This window comes from Bombus flavifrons, chromosome 5 (assembly GCF_040668555.2).
Source record: "Bombus flavifrons isolate JBK064 chromosome 5, iyBomFlav1_principal, whole genome shotgun sequence".
Classification (NCBI taxonomy): Eukaryota; Metazoa; Arthropoda; class Insecta; order Hymenoptera; family Apidae; genus Bombus; species Bombus flavifrons.
The window spans coordinates 18271053-18285809 of NC_138446.1; the positions used below are offsets into that span (position 1 = coordinate 18271053).

The 14757-nt window shown below is 45.1% G+C and overlaps 1 protein-coding gene across 1 annotated transcript in view; it reads left to right on the forward strand.

Annotated features, from left to right (window-relative positions):
- N (neurogenic locus Notch protein) overlaps positions 1-14757 on the forward strand; it is a 182879-nt gene that overhangs the window by 31373 nt on the left and 136749 nt on the right. Inside the window, exon 2 of the mRNA XM_069112802.1 lies at positions 142-220. Coding sequence (XP_068968903.1) covers positions 142-220 — 79 coding nt within the window. The remainder of the gene's footprint in view (positions 1-141; positions 221-14757) is intronic.

Consider the following 14757-nt stretch of genomic DNA (forward strand, 5'->3'; position numbering starts at 1 on the left):
AGATACGTTACACCGAACCAAATTTACTCGAGAAGAAATATTTGTGTACCTCCCTGCCTATTCGAAGAGTTAAGATCGTCTCTTAACGATCGAAACGTCTTACTATTTACAAATAATTACACGCTTTTCCTACTATTTCAGGTTTCGTGTCGTGTTCGCCGAGCCCCTGCAAAAACGAAGGAGTTTGCGTATCATCACCACGCGGCGAGTCGCATTGCAAGTGAGTGCACATATTCCCTCATTCTCATTATCGTAATATACGAATCGAACGGTTTTGTCGTTTGATGCGCGAGACGACCGGCTTCGGTTGCTCCGCGATCGACGAACCAAGTCGTTATTCGATGATCGATTCGATCGATGATCGAACAAAGAAGGAACGAGAGAGTGCGTCTGGAGGGAGTGTAAGATAGAGATGGCGAAGTCGAGAGAACCGGACGTTTCTTCGCCTCCCACGCGCGAATGCAATACGAGGGAAAGAGAAGCGCTTTAAGAAAGATAGGGCAAGAAAACGAATAATCGGCAATTTATGAAACAGATACAGACGTGTTTCCAATTTTCTATTTAATTTACTACTTTTTTTTTTTTTATTTATTTTACTATTTCCAGGTACGACATTATTTATGTTTGTAAATTTTGGCCTCTACGATATTTGTAAAATCTGAAATGGGCACGTAGTGATCGCATTCACGTATGTAATAATCGTAGAACGTATACATCTATATACAAGTATAGTTTACGATAGTTGCTCGATCAGTTTTCCTTTTGTCTTTCTTTCTTCTTTTGAGAAAACGGTGTATCCCTGCTCGCGTTTAACCGTGCTATTCGATCGCGTAAAATGACGCTTCGTCTCGCATCGACAGTAAGTAATATCGAGAGAATAGCAGTAGACGGAACGAGAGATGGGTCGGGGTTCGGTAATAGCGTCCAGTAATAGCCGTCAGTCGCGACCCGGCAGCACACGTAAATTACCTTTATCAAACTTTCGTAGATTCCATTTTTGTATCGGTCAGTTCGATGCCTTTGTCTGTTGCTTCAACGTGTAGCTGCCCTATCGTACCATTCGCGATTATGCGAATGAGAGCAGTTTTAGGGAATTGAGAGTATATCGGGCGAAATGCACGATCTTTACATTCAAAGAAATACATAGAAATTTTGTCACCCTTCACGATTATATGGAAACATATCGCTTTTGTTTTCGAAACATCTCATCGTACATTAGCCTTTAGACAGGTACTACAAATCTTATCATTTTGTTACGTTTCATTTCGCTAACAAAAACATTTAATTTCCAAATATAATTGGTCTGTTCGTAATTGCTCTACTTAGCGTTCGTAGTACACGCTAGATAATCCTTTTCCAATATTAATGACAAAATATCGATATTTCATTGTGAATTTGTCACAGCATAATTCAAGCGTGTATTCAAGAAAATTCTCTTTTTAATTATAGATAATCGATGCTTATAAATTCTTAGCACTACGTACTCCGTATTACATTATCAGAGAATATATGGAAATAGTTGTCGACCACATGCCGTATTCCATTATCAAGTACATAATTTCAATCGCGGTTATATTCTCTGACTTTCCGGAGCCCTGGCATAAAATGGCCATGATCCGATACAATGACAAATTTAGCTAGTGTCACTTGACAATACGCTGAATCAAGATTGCCGCTAACGAATGCAGGATTCTGTACAATGGAGCAAAAATCCATCCCTCGAGCGATCGCATTTGCACACACACGTACATCCGTGTATCCATATGTTCGGTGTATCCAAAAATTCACACGTGTCTCCGCACGAACGAGTCGCACGCGTATATCTACTTGCGTATAGAATATTCGCTCGTATAGTTACATGTTTACGTGGACGAACTTACACGTGCGCTTAGATGTATCGTTTGGAGAGAGGACACGTGTGTCGGCACGCGACCCCTATAGATTTCCCATTGCAAGTGAGCATCTCCTGATATATGTACATAGAAAGGGGTGTACGTTTACGCAGAACAATAATATTGTTTTCCCACTTCGGTATTTTGCTTCCGTTTCCCTTGGTATCGATCGGACTGGCAATTCATCTTTCATCTTCGGAACTTCCAGATTAATACACCTTCTACGCGTTACTGCACGAAATGAAAATAGAATTGTACATTTCCATCTTCTTCGAATGTCACGATCCTTCTCGTCGCGGGTCCTTTCATTTGTACATGCAACAGCGTCTAGCGCTCGGGCACACTGCGAATCGACGACTACCATTAGCAGCGATCATTGGCATCTGTTCTACCGGAAAATGTTGTCTCTCTGACACGTTGTCTCTCGAACCATGTACACCACGTTGTAGATAGATGGCATGTATGGTAAATATATTTTCTAGCGACGTTTGATATCGACGTTCGATCCTACGTGATATTATATAAAATAAACAGATAAATCTCGTAATGGAAGCTTGAAACCTTTGTTCCACGAAACGAATGTGGAGCCCGAGGAGACACGACACGATCGACAGACGAGATGACGAAGGTTAGGGCGCGCTGTCAAAATACCCGCCCCTTACCTTCGCGAGTAGGTATCCTGCGGAGGAGACTGCGCCATACACTCAAAGGCATTTCGTTTTCTTGGACCGTGCGCGTGTACAGGTGCACACGCTCGAACTATACGTCGGACGACAAAGCACGCGTGTGGACGTACAATTTACTCGCGGTCATGCTGATACACGACGCCCTATCACTAACGTTCATCGGATATTGTATAGCCATCGACTTTTTCCACTTTTACGTCTCCGAGGTCGGTACGCATTAACGAAGAAACGATGCACATCGAGAGTCTAATTTATTTTCCAATTATCCCGGCTTGCACGACCATTTTCGACGTGTCCTCGCTTCTTCGCTGTTAAACGAATCTAAAGTTGAACGATCGGAAGAAAGCGGCTGTGCATGTCGAGTCGGATCGATCTTGTATCGACGCGAACGTTCTTCGTACATACGTTTGCGTCTATTTCGCGAGCGACGTCCTCTCTCTATTTGCATTACCGATCACCCAGATATTGAGCACCTCTGAACGAATAACTCGATGCCCGCGGGGCCTTGGATCGTGCGCGTTCGGCTGCGATCGAGGGTCCTCGTAGAGATGCCAGCAGCGAGACACAGAGGGGACGAATTGGGCCTAGGAGCGAGAGAATGCAGGCTATACGCGTGGAAAGACGAAGGGAATCGGGCTACGTAAGAGAGAAAGCGAGAGAGAAGGAACGCGAACGCGGAGAAGGGTTGGGCGAATGGTACATGGAACGAAAGAGAGAGAGGGGACACTCTGTTCCCACGCCCGCCGCGCATGCGCCGAGCATCCTGGCCCCTCGTGGGCCCCCTCGGCTCCCTCCGCAAGTAATCGGTTCTCTTGCACTTCCACTCCTCTCTCTTACCACCGCACCGGATCGAACCTATGCCACTCTCTCTCTCTCTTCGTTCTTCTGCGGCCTCGCACCTCCTTCTCCCACATTGATTATTCTCTCTTCCTCCTGTCTATCCTCTCCATCTCTCTCCTGCCCCCGTTCTCCCACTCTCTTTTTCTTCCTAACGTTCTCCGTCTCTCGCTCCTCCCTTCAGACATCCGCATACAGATTCAAGTGCGGACGTCTGCTGCTCTTTCTCTCCGCCACGTTCTTCCACCATACGTCTCGTCCGCGAACAATATTCGTTTCCACCACTTGTCTCAGCGGCGCGACGCGGCGCGACGTCTAGCTCCCTCGCCTGCTAACGTTCACCTTCTCCTTCCACTTCTTTCGCCTATCGATACGCTGCTCTAATTATCTCCGACCTGTTTGTCAGCGGACGTCGCCGATCAAAAGTGACATCGGTCTCGATTGAACGCGCCGCGCAGTTCTGTCCTGTGTTGCTTTCTTCTTTTCCTTTTCTTGGTTTCCTGGTTTTTTACCATATTTCGCGACACGACCGCCCATTTTTCCCGCAAACGATTGCCGATCGACGAAACGAGTGACGATAGGAAAGATCGTCACAGCGTAACCAACGATCATTTACGTTTAATCTCTACGTTTTATCCAGCTTACACGTTATATTACGTCACAGGTCAAGATATACAGGGTAGTCGTAAATTAGGTGATCTATCGATCGTAAGTCTACTTAAGATTCTTTTAAAATTCTAGGCGATAAAAAAGTTACCGAAGGCTAACGATGTTTCATCTACGAGCAGAGAAATTTGTATATACTATGAGAAATTTCGTTGTCTGAAAATAAACCTAGCCGATATTTCACTCGCTTACGTACGGTTTCATCAGCCATACGTACAATATCGAACAATGTCCGATCGAAATGGTCAATGGTTCCTGGAATAAGCGTTGAACGGAGGAAACGATCCAACGAATATTTGTAGAAGAGACCGCAGAGATCATGGTCCACGATGGAAGCGAAGGATGCAGAGTCTTTAGGAAGGCAAATTTGAAAGAAACGCAAGACCGCGGCGCAGAATAAGAGAGAGCGGTTCGCGGGATGTTTGCAGAACCTCCAGAACCCTTCGGAACGTGTTATTTGCGAATACCTACGAGACGGTTTGACTCGTTCTCGTGAGAAGGCGAGTCGTAAGATGCTCTGTCTGTAACTGTTTCCACCTAAGGGTAACGAGAGCCAACAGAGAGCTCGATAAACTATATAAACTATAAACCGATAGAGCTGTTGGTCGCTTGGCTGGCGCATCCGCGTGCAATCGCACCAACCAGGAGGTCTGTTCGTTTTAGCGTAACAAACAACGATCACGGTCTGGATTTGCGCGAGTATTAGTTCGGCAAAAAATACTATTATTTCGCGTTGCCTAGATCGTCTTGGTTGTAGAAACGAGTCGGTCGCGTCTCCCCTTCCAAACCTCTATTTCCTTCGAGATACGTGCCTCGAGCCATTGGAAAATCATGTCGTTGCCACAGCTGTACATGTTCCGGAAGATTTGTTTATTATTCGCCGTTGGTCAGACTATGGTGGCACTTGGATGGAGCTGCATGGCGCGCATGGTGGTTCGAACGTATCTCGTACGCTGCGCCGTACACGTTGCTGCCCCGGTCATAGAAAAGTTTCCTCCTTGTTAGTGGCTATAGTAGACGTCGATGGCGTCGTCGACGGTGCGCACAACGAAGGCCCAACAAACAGAACCGTTCTGCTGTCGCACCGACGTGCTGATTGCCAGCGCGAATATTGTCGTACAGTAATGGGTTTGTTCGAAGAAACTCATCGACGGTAGGATTGGTAGGCTCTATGGAGGCGGGCGAAAAAATCATTATTTAGCGCCAATTAGAAACGAATGCCTAACGCTTCGAACGACTAGCGTGATTCTCCCTTTTGTCTTTTTCATTCTACGAACCGACACGTCGTTTTCTCGCACTTGGCTTCCCTCGATAAATCGGACAACTTTGTTACGCTTTTGGTTACGTATGTTGTTCGAAGCGTGTGTACACGTACGACGTGTACGTAGAACGTATCTCGAGAATTGCTGTTTAAATCAAATGTGCCATTTTGAACGTCGATAGGCATTGAACTCTTAAAATTTCAACGAGTCCTGATAGATTTCGAAACGTCAAAAGCTTGTTGGATATTCGATAAAAATTCTCCACCGGAGCCTTCCTCGAGGAAAGAAAAATCCATAGAATTCCGGTTAAGAGAAGAATTTAAACGATCGCTATCGTTAGAGGCTAATTTGGCGTAATTAAAACCCGCAGCTGACCGATTCAGGCGTCCAAAGTACCGTTGTTCGGCGTTCAGCAATGGTTTTTTAACTCGAGCACGATCACTCGGTTAATACGAGAGCATCGCCGCGCCAAGATAAATCTCACCCCTCCGTCCCCGAGTATAGTCATACCGTATCAGCTGTCTCTGTTCCTCGTGAGTACTACGCTACGGTAGCCACGGTCTCGTCTCTCGCCTTTTATAAATCCGCGCGCCCTGCACCTCCAAACGTCCGTTACATCGCTCAAGGTACAAGGTACAAGCGGTCAGTACGTATTTACAAGGTTTTTACCTTAGACGCGTACCGTCCGTACACACAGGACGGGACACGATACGAACGGTTTTCGAGCGTATACACGTACGGTATATAGAAATCGGCGTGGCTCGAGGGCGGTGGAAAGAGAGCGAGGGCGAGGGCGAGCGGACTGGCGCAAAGAGCAGCAAGAGAGAAGGATCGGCTCTTAATTACGATCGGTGCGCGCGTGTGCAGCGGACCCGAACGAGAAAAGTATCTAGTGCCTCTCCTTTCTTGCGAGCCACGCGAATTTTATTCCTGTCGTCGTACCGCATACATGCATGGTATTAATGACTCGTGTCGTGGTATACCGATGCGATGTGCTGCTATCTCGCAGGATCGGTTGTTTCGCAGATAGAACCTCGCGATCGAAGATTAAGAAGTTTAAGCACGCGATTTATTACTGGCCGGTATGAACCTGAATGAGTGATTAAGCGACGCGTTAAGTAGGATTCCAGCGTGCGGGGTGTTCCTATGTATCGTTTCTAAACGAGAAACTCTAGCGGAGGATTGCGACGACAAGCGTGACTATTATCCTTCTCTGCGTCGCGTCGCTTCGATTTCTCTCATATGGCATTGCGAATAATTCCAATAATAAATTCTTTGCCGAATAAACAACGGCAGAGATGTTCACCGAGGAAACTGTAAATTACGTAGGTATAGCGACGCGTGGTACATCTCGATGTTCTGGGAAAGTGAAACGGAGCGTACCTGTTGGAAAAAATATCGTTACATGGCACGCGTTTCATTCTTTTCTACCGTTATGCGTATCGCGTGAAAAATATTAAAAAGAGAAAGAAGAAGAGAGAAAAAAAAAGAAACGGAAATAAAAGCATCGTATGCGGTTTTGACCATAGAACGAGCCGAGTGTACATCGTGTCGAGCGTAAAGGATCAAATGCGATCAAACGGACGTTTCGTGTTACCGTCTGTTCGCTGTTATCCAAAGTCGTTTCGTGGGTGACGCCGCAAAACGACGTCGTATCGATGAAACGCAACGTTTCGAAAAAGTTGGCGCGCGACAACATCTATAACTACGTATCAGGTTCTGCAGGTGGAAGTACGTACGATAGAAATCTCGTCTAGTCTTTGCGCGTTTTACTCAGCGTGTTACCTTCCGAATTAATTATACGTGTTATAGGCTCGTATCTCTATCTCGTTAATCTCTATGTGGAATACGTAAACCAGTTGGGCGAGTCGGTCTAAAGGGGATCGGAGAACGACGTCGAAAGCAATCGGTTGGAGGCGACGCTCGACGGGTAATAATTACCGGCGGTCGATAAAGAACGCCGATTTTCTTGGCGAGGATGAGCTCGTGTCGGGCAAACGTACTCTTCCAGTTCCCGCTAATCACCACGTGTTTCCTTCTCGATGCCCCAGTTAGGTAGTCTCAAAGTCCTCGCGATCAGGCCTACAGCCACCTGCGACGTAATCGCAGCCTCCCGTGATTTCTTTCTCTCGTTTACTCTTGATCGGCAGCCCTCCTTTTCTCTGTCGGTAATATCCTGACACGGTTGGCAGCAGGATTGTGTGTGCCCTCCACCCAGTTGCACGCGTAGACCCGGTAGAATCTGGGCTTGTGCCGGTTCGTAGTGTAGCTTCGTAGCTTCGACAAAGACCCACCGTAGCAGACGAATCACTGGTTTCTATATACGAAGACGAGGATAGCGTTGCTCATCCAACTACCATCCTTGTAGGTTCTCGAGCATAGTGGTACTTCTTGTCGAGGTTGAGCATGGTGGTTCTTCTCGCATGACACAAGAACAACCGTGTGCCATGGTGGTGTTTAAGAGCGAAGGAACGCTGATTATACGGCACTAACGCCTCCAGCTACGGTCTGCATGTTAAGCGTCCTTTTCCCGCACCTCCCATGATTAGGGGCGATCCCTCGGTACAGTCGTTCTTTCTCCTTCTTTCCGAACCTACGACCCTGATCTTGTATCCTGTTGCTTTTATCTACCTGATGGCTCCTTTATTCCTCTTACACGGTGACTGACTATACGTGTCCTTTTGTCTTTCAACTATATTCAACTATATATGTACGTACTTTTTTTTCTTGGACTGTATCTCAGTAAGTAGGCATACGCGTCTCCAATAAAGTCTAACACCTTGGTCCAAGCGAATTTGTTTATTTATCGTGAATTTTGGTTTCTTCGTCGTCGTTTCCGTACCATTGTCATTTCAGTCAACAGACTGAAACTAACAAGTTTCACCTCGTATCTTTTTGCCTTCTCTTTCATCCATCTCGCGTTTCTTCGAACGATTAGTATGCTCCGTCCAGGCCGGTCCGAACGTAACTTTCTTCGACTCCGAACAAGTATCGTAGACGAGGGTCCAAGCAGTCCATTTGTTATTCCGCCCCTGGTCGAGACCAGCTTTCCTCCAGCTGCATAGGCTAGAACGCATTACAGGCTTGTCCTCGAACCTTGTTTTTCTTTCTCTTCGTAGCATGAACTTTTTGCGCGAAAAGCACCGGCCCCGTCCAGCATCGGTTCTCGTAATGATATTCATTTGCGGAATATTCGAGAGATATAAATTAGCGTACACGATTCCACGCGTCCTTTTTGTTGCGTATTGTTTTGCTCTACGTGCATTAAATCATTGATAACGAGCAGCAAACCCTTACACCGTATTCGCGAGGTAATTACACAAAGTTATCATTTTCTCGGCCGTAGACATCGTGGTACTACTATGTATGGAGTGGTTCGTTGCAAATTAATTTCCTCTTGTCCGACAAGTTTGTAACGCCGCAAATGAAACTAGTCCCGATATCGGTTGGCTGGCGAATAAAACTGCACGCTACCGAAGCCAAGCAAATCGAAACAGATAATCCATATCTGCGATCGAACGTTGTAGTACGATCGGACACCCGCGTCCCATTCCAGTTAACAAGCTTACGATATTTGTAATCGATATCGATTTTCTCTCTCTCTCTCTCTCTCTCTCTCTCTCTCTCTCTCTCTCCTGAAATCGTCTAAACCATCCCCCTAACGAATAACGATCGTTTCTTTTCTAACTACCTGAAAGTTACTGTTTCGCAAAATGAACTAATTAACTCGCCTTATTTTCTATTCCTATAAACGAGTGACCAGCAATTGTATTATTTTTCCCCTGCTGCAACGAAAATGCGGTCTCTGCCGTTTTCGGCTGTCTGTTTTTCGATTCCGTTCGACCAAAAAATTGTATCGTTGAACCCACGTCGATGTCCAGTCTCTTCTGCTACGTGAATACGAAAGTAACATACTCGTGTATGTACACGTGTTTGAACGCACAAGCGTTCAGGAATGTGTCGGTGCATAGATTCTGAAAGGTATCGGATAGAGTATGCTGGAATCCGTGACGGTATGGTGTAGATCGTTGCGAAAGAACCAGGTTTCCGAGACTGTAGGCGGTGTGCTTGCCTCGGGCTCTGTCTCGCATACCTGAAGAAGAACCTGCGGCCCCGCCGTGTTATTAAAGAACCGGAGAGTCTCCTCTTCTTCTTCCTCTTCTTTCCCCTCTTCTTCTCCTACCGTACACTGTTCCGTATCGCCGATGGTCCGAAGCCTGTGTGTCGAGGCGGCGAGCATACAATCCTATATACGTACAATGCGAATCTTATTTTTTACCTCCTCAGTCTCCAATTATCATCTTCTGATTCGTTTCCATAATGACAGTAACGACCGTTTCGTCGTACTCTTTGTCCGAGGATCGAATATTTCATAGGATTAACTGGTCTTCAGTTTATCTGAATTCTATTCAATGGAACGAAGTTTTAATTGCCCGATCGAACGGACTCGTACCGATCGAATTCGCTCGTTTCGATACGAACTACGAAAAACGATTAAACTTTGTAATCGTTGCAACTTGCTAAAATATAACGACACGATAGTTGGTCCGTACCGTTCTCAGAAGATGAAACCTCTATCTTCGTCTATTTTCCAACGATAAGGGAAGATGCTTTTGCCTTAAAGTACGATCCGAAGGAAATCCGTAGGCGATAAATGGAACGCGAAATTTGTCAACTACCATTTGGTGGTAACATCGAACTACCAGCAAATAACAAAATCGGTACGATTCTACTTTGTCGAAACAAGATTCGTTCGTTGCAATCCTGCTTTTGCCATTACGATCGCATCGAGTTCTCGCAACAGCGAGGCTAACAACAATCGGCATTCGATAATCAGCCGATTCGTGGCAAGATGCAAAAGCGTAAGCGTTCGATCATTCGATTTGCCGTCTAGAATCGAGACGTTTTCCGTTTCTGTGGTCACGAGACGATTCCCGGCCATTATCGCGATTAAGCCTCCGGGCTGCTTGGATCGCCCCGTGCCTTCCACTCTCGGCTTACCATCTCCCATATGCCGTGCTGCTGACGATTATGGTAATAATACGTTCGCGAGTATCGCAACTCGAAACAATGATACAGATACGGCCGCGGCTTCTCCGTAGGTGCCCTATGGAATCTACCACCGTTGTCCTTTCATCAAAGAGACCCTGGATCGCGTCTTTTACGACGTTTAGTTCGATCAAAACATTTCTTTACGGAATCGATTTAAGAGACAGGATTATCTCGGTAAAGTTAGAAGAGGTTTCGTGTAAGTGGTATTCGTAAAAAAAAAAAAGAGAAAAAGGAGGAAAAAAAGTATAAAGAAAAGAAAATAACGCGTACGTCGCTTTAGTAATATCGTTTGAAGCGTCTCTCTCGCTTTACTCTTGCCAACTGATTTTTATCCGAATCTATAGACGAGATATTTCGCGTTCCTTCGATCGCGAGCGTGAAGTTTCGCTCGAAGAAAGTCTGAAATAAGACTCGAAACGAGCGATACCGCGAGAGTTTCACACGTTCGTCCATCAACGTTCGATTACGTTTATAGATCAGCTGGAACTCATCGTTCGTTAACTACTACCGTTAATCGATTTTACCGGGGCACCGCGTAGACTTTCCGGTATTTGGAATTTCCATCGCGTATTGCTTCGTCGTTTCGAACTACATAAGCTATACAAGCGTTTTACGAACGAACCCGTGAAAATTCGATTAACAGAAAAATATTTGCAGCAGGGAAGGAGAAAGTTCCTTGAACGTTGAATTCCTTCGAATTTTTAATCGTTACGCGGATAGCGTGCTATTATAATGCCATGTGATCAGTGGTTGAGTATATACTCGTCGCTATTCATAGGACGAGCACGTTCGATGCTGCAGGTTCGTTAGAGCTATCCACCCTGTTCCGCATAATGACGTAATTAGCGCGAGCCCTTAGTCGAAGGGCTACCAACTCACCCTTCTCACGCTTTCGTAATGGCTCTCGCACGAAGTCACCTGAAAAACTAGCGTCGCGTGCACCATTAATCCTCATGGCGATTAGAGTATCTATCGAGAAGTATCTGCGCTCAAACCTTTGTTCCTTGTTACGCGCCAGAATATATTAGCTGCCGTCTACATCGATTTAAAATCAGGCTGCTCTGTAAGATGTTCAAATGGTTTTATTCCACGAAAGAACGTTGGCCACGTTTCTCTTTCGTATGAAATTTCGAAATTGAAAACTACGTAAGTACGATTATCTTTCGAATCGATGATATTTTCTAGTTTTTTTTTTTTTTTTTTAAAGGATTTCGCAGAACGAAAATATTCGTATCGCGACAGAGACAATTCCACTCGTCGTCCAATCTTTCCAATCGTTCCAATCTTGCACAGTTTCAATGTTCCTATTTTGCCACGATCGCGCGAAGCGAATCGCGCGAAGCGAATCGCGCCGCGCTACAAGTACCAAGTCCCACGTGCAGATTCTAAGCATCGTTAAAAATGTTTCGTTAAATAGTAAAAACGCCAACGTTAAGTCGAATAATTATCTAATGATGACAATCCGATTAAATTTAATTAGAAACTAAAATACTCGGTTTAAAAAAATATTTAATGTCCCTTTAACGGTGTAGTCGGTCAAAGGTATATAGGATTCATCTGTACGAAATGGAGCAATTTCTAGAAGAAATTACTAACGGATCTCGTTTAAAGCGGATGCAACGAACCGTCGGTTCCTTTCCGGTTGGAAAGACTCGCGTTATAGCTGGCGTCGAAGGCGCACGTAATCACGCGGCGAAACGCCGCGTACGGCGAACCGATGTCACTTCGCGCATGGTTGCTTCGCAAAATCGCGTGGCAGGCCGATGTCTGCACATAGAGCTGATCACGATTTTCATAGCTGCGTGTTCTTATCGATGATCGAAGCATTGGGCGAGTTGGTGAAAGTTTGAGAAACTTGGGCCGGACATTAAACTAGACGGCTGAACCGACACGACGTTCTACAAACGAGAATACGTTAACGTAGAGCGTAGAGCGAATCACCGGTCGAAATAGCATTCTCCTCCGTACGTTCATAGATCCCAGCATTCTTCGACGAATCCGGTCTTTACCGGGTGAGTCTCGACTCGTTGTCAGTGGCGGCGGGCGGGCAGTGTCAGCTCTTCGTTCGCGATTCAGCATAACGAAGCAACCACCCGTATACGCTTGTCATCGTGTGTTTTGCACCACGTCACCTGTCTCCTGATAAACTTAGTAGTTTATACGCCAGAGAGCAATTTTACCATAATCTCGTCGTTGTCGTTGGATTTTATCGAGGAAATTAACTGTCGCTGGATATAATTTTCATTTCAAAATAACAAAATAACAAGAACGGCAACTCCGTATCTCAAATCGTCCTTTCTAAACGCATTTTCCTGCTTCGACATAAAGCGTATAGATACGATACGTTTTCGACGTATTATCTGAAAACAAATTCGCCTCTTCTTCTCCTCTTCTTCTCCCCTTCTTTTCCTCTGTGCGTTATAGATGTTCATCTTTCGAGAAGCTCGCGTATTCACTTGGAAACACGAGTACATTTATACGCGTCGCATTATGCCAGTCGATCAAATTACCGACAGCGAGACGTTTATCGGCCATTTCGGGCAGAAAATAATCAAATAACACGGGAGGTCTTCGTAATGGCGGCCATAGGCGTACGTAAGAGACCCTCCAGAGACATTTACAGATCGTCTAGAATCTAGAGTCCAGATCGATATATATCCTCGATAGAACGTTGAGAACGTTAAATCGTTGATCGTCCGAATGCCGCGTTAAATGGTAACGCACGAGAAACGCACGAGAAACGCACGGATCGTTAAATTCGAGGGACGCGATATCTGTCGAAAAAGAAGAAAAGAAAGAACGATTATTATTTTGCTTATTTGCGTTGCAAAGCGCGATTAACGATTACTTTGATTATGTTCGCGCTTGCGCGTAAAGCTGTTATTATATATAATTATGTTAACCGAGTAAAACGAAGGGTGTGTAAGTGTGTGCACGGGGGAATGTCGGTGTCGGGAGTACGGGTTGACTCGGAACGGAGTGGAATGACTCGCGGTTTACATTGCCGAGTCGTAACAATTTTCTTAATCAAATATCAAAGTAGATACCGAAGCACTGGCGTTCTTTCGAACGATTTCTTTCGTTGCCTCGTCCCGTTTGTCACTGGCAAACCATCCTTGGGTTGGAAGTCGTCGTTCCTCGATTGCTTCCGATTCGCTGCTCTCGTTTAAGGTTATATATCTTTTGCCGTTTGTTATATTCGCTTAGTCGTAAATAATAATTACTCGTGCCACTAGTTTGCGCCTTGATCGTCGTTCAAAGTGCTCGTTCCTTTGATTTATCGCCCTATATACACGATCGTTGCTTGTTTGCTTAAAAGGAGATCGAACGTTGGAACGTCTAAACCAACAAAACCAGACATAATAATCCTACAGTTCCCACCTCTTCCATCGTGTCGATAAAGGTACATCACGCATCGGGTCTTTTCCTTCGTCTTTTCATTCCTTCGTCTTTTCATCGCTGTTTTTCACCGTTAAATTCTGTTATACGTGCGTAATGATCCTTTGTCCGACTCTCGTCCGAATGATCTTTTCTCGGGCTCGAGCGACGAGTAGCGAGTAATCGACGATCGAGTAGTCATTTTGGTCATTTATCGTTCTGCGTTCGTAAAATAAATCGAAAAACGTAAATGCCTATTAATTTGTTAGACAACCGAATACATTCGCAAACGTCAGACAGAGTGTGTTGGATCTCGATGTATTCTAATGCAGTGTAAAATACACGTGGAAGCGAATCGCGTGTAAACATCGTGGCCGTTACGCTAGAATCGTATGTTCCTCTGTTTACCGAGTCATCTAGCGTGCTCAGTCAACGAGGTCAGAAACACGATGGTGTTGCGATGCTGATGACCTCTAACCATCCTCGTACCTTTCTACCAGCTCCTGGAAAGTCGCGGTCACATGTTCTTCCTCGCTTTGCAGCGTTTCCTACGTGTGAAGCTTTCTGTCGTCGTGTTTTCCTTTTGCACTACACCAGCGGTATTATACCGTTTGCACGTTCAGTGTACAATATAAACGGCGTTAAAGTAACGAGTTAAAGCAAGAGATAAAGTTTCGAACGATCTTTACCTAATCTTCGACTTTTACCTCTGTAGCAAATATACATATAGACTTTTTAGACATCGTTCTCTCGACCAAGGAGAAATCTATTCCAAAAGCTGAAAAACCGAACGATCTCTGTTTCTTATCTTGCAAAATGTAAGCTTAGAATTCGCAAAATGAACGTTCACGTATGCCACTAGAGATATTTATAAGAAATATGCGAGTAAGTGTGTAAAATTTTGTCAACGAACTGCGGTATACGTTATATGCGGTAATACGTATTTTACAAAGACGATAAGTAAAGAAGCCGGAAAGATCATAG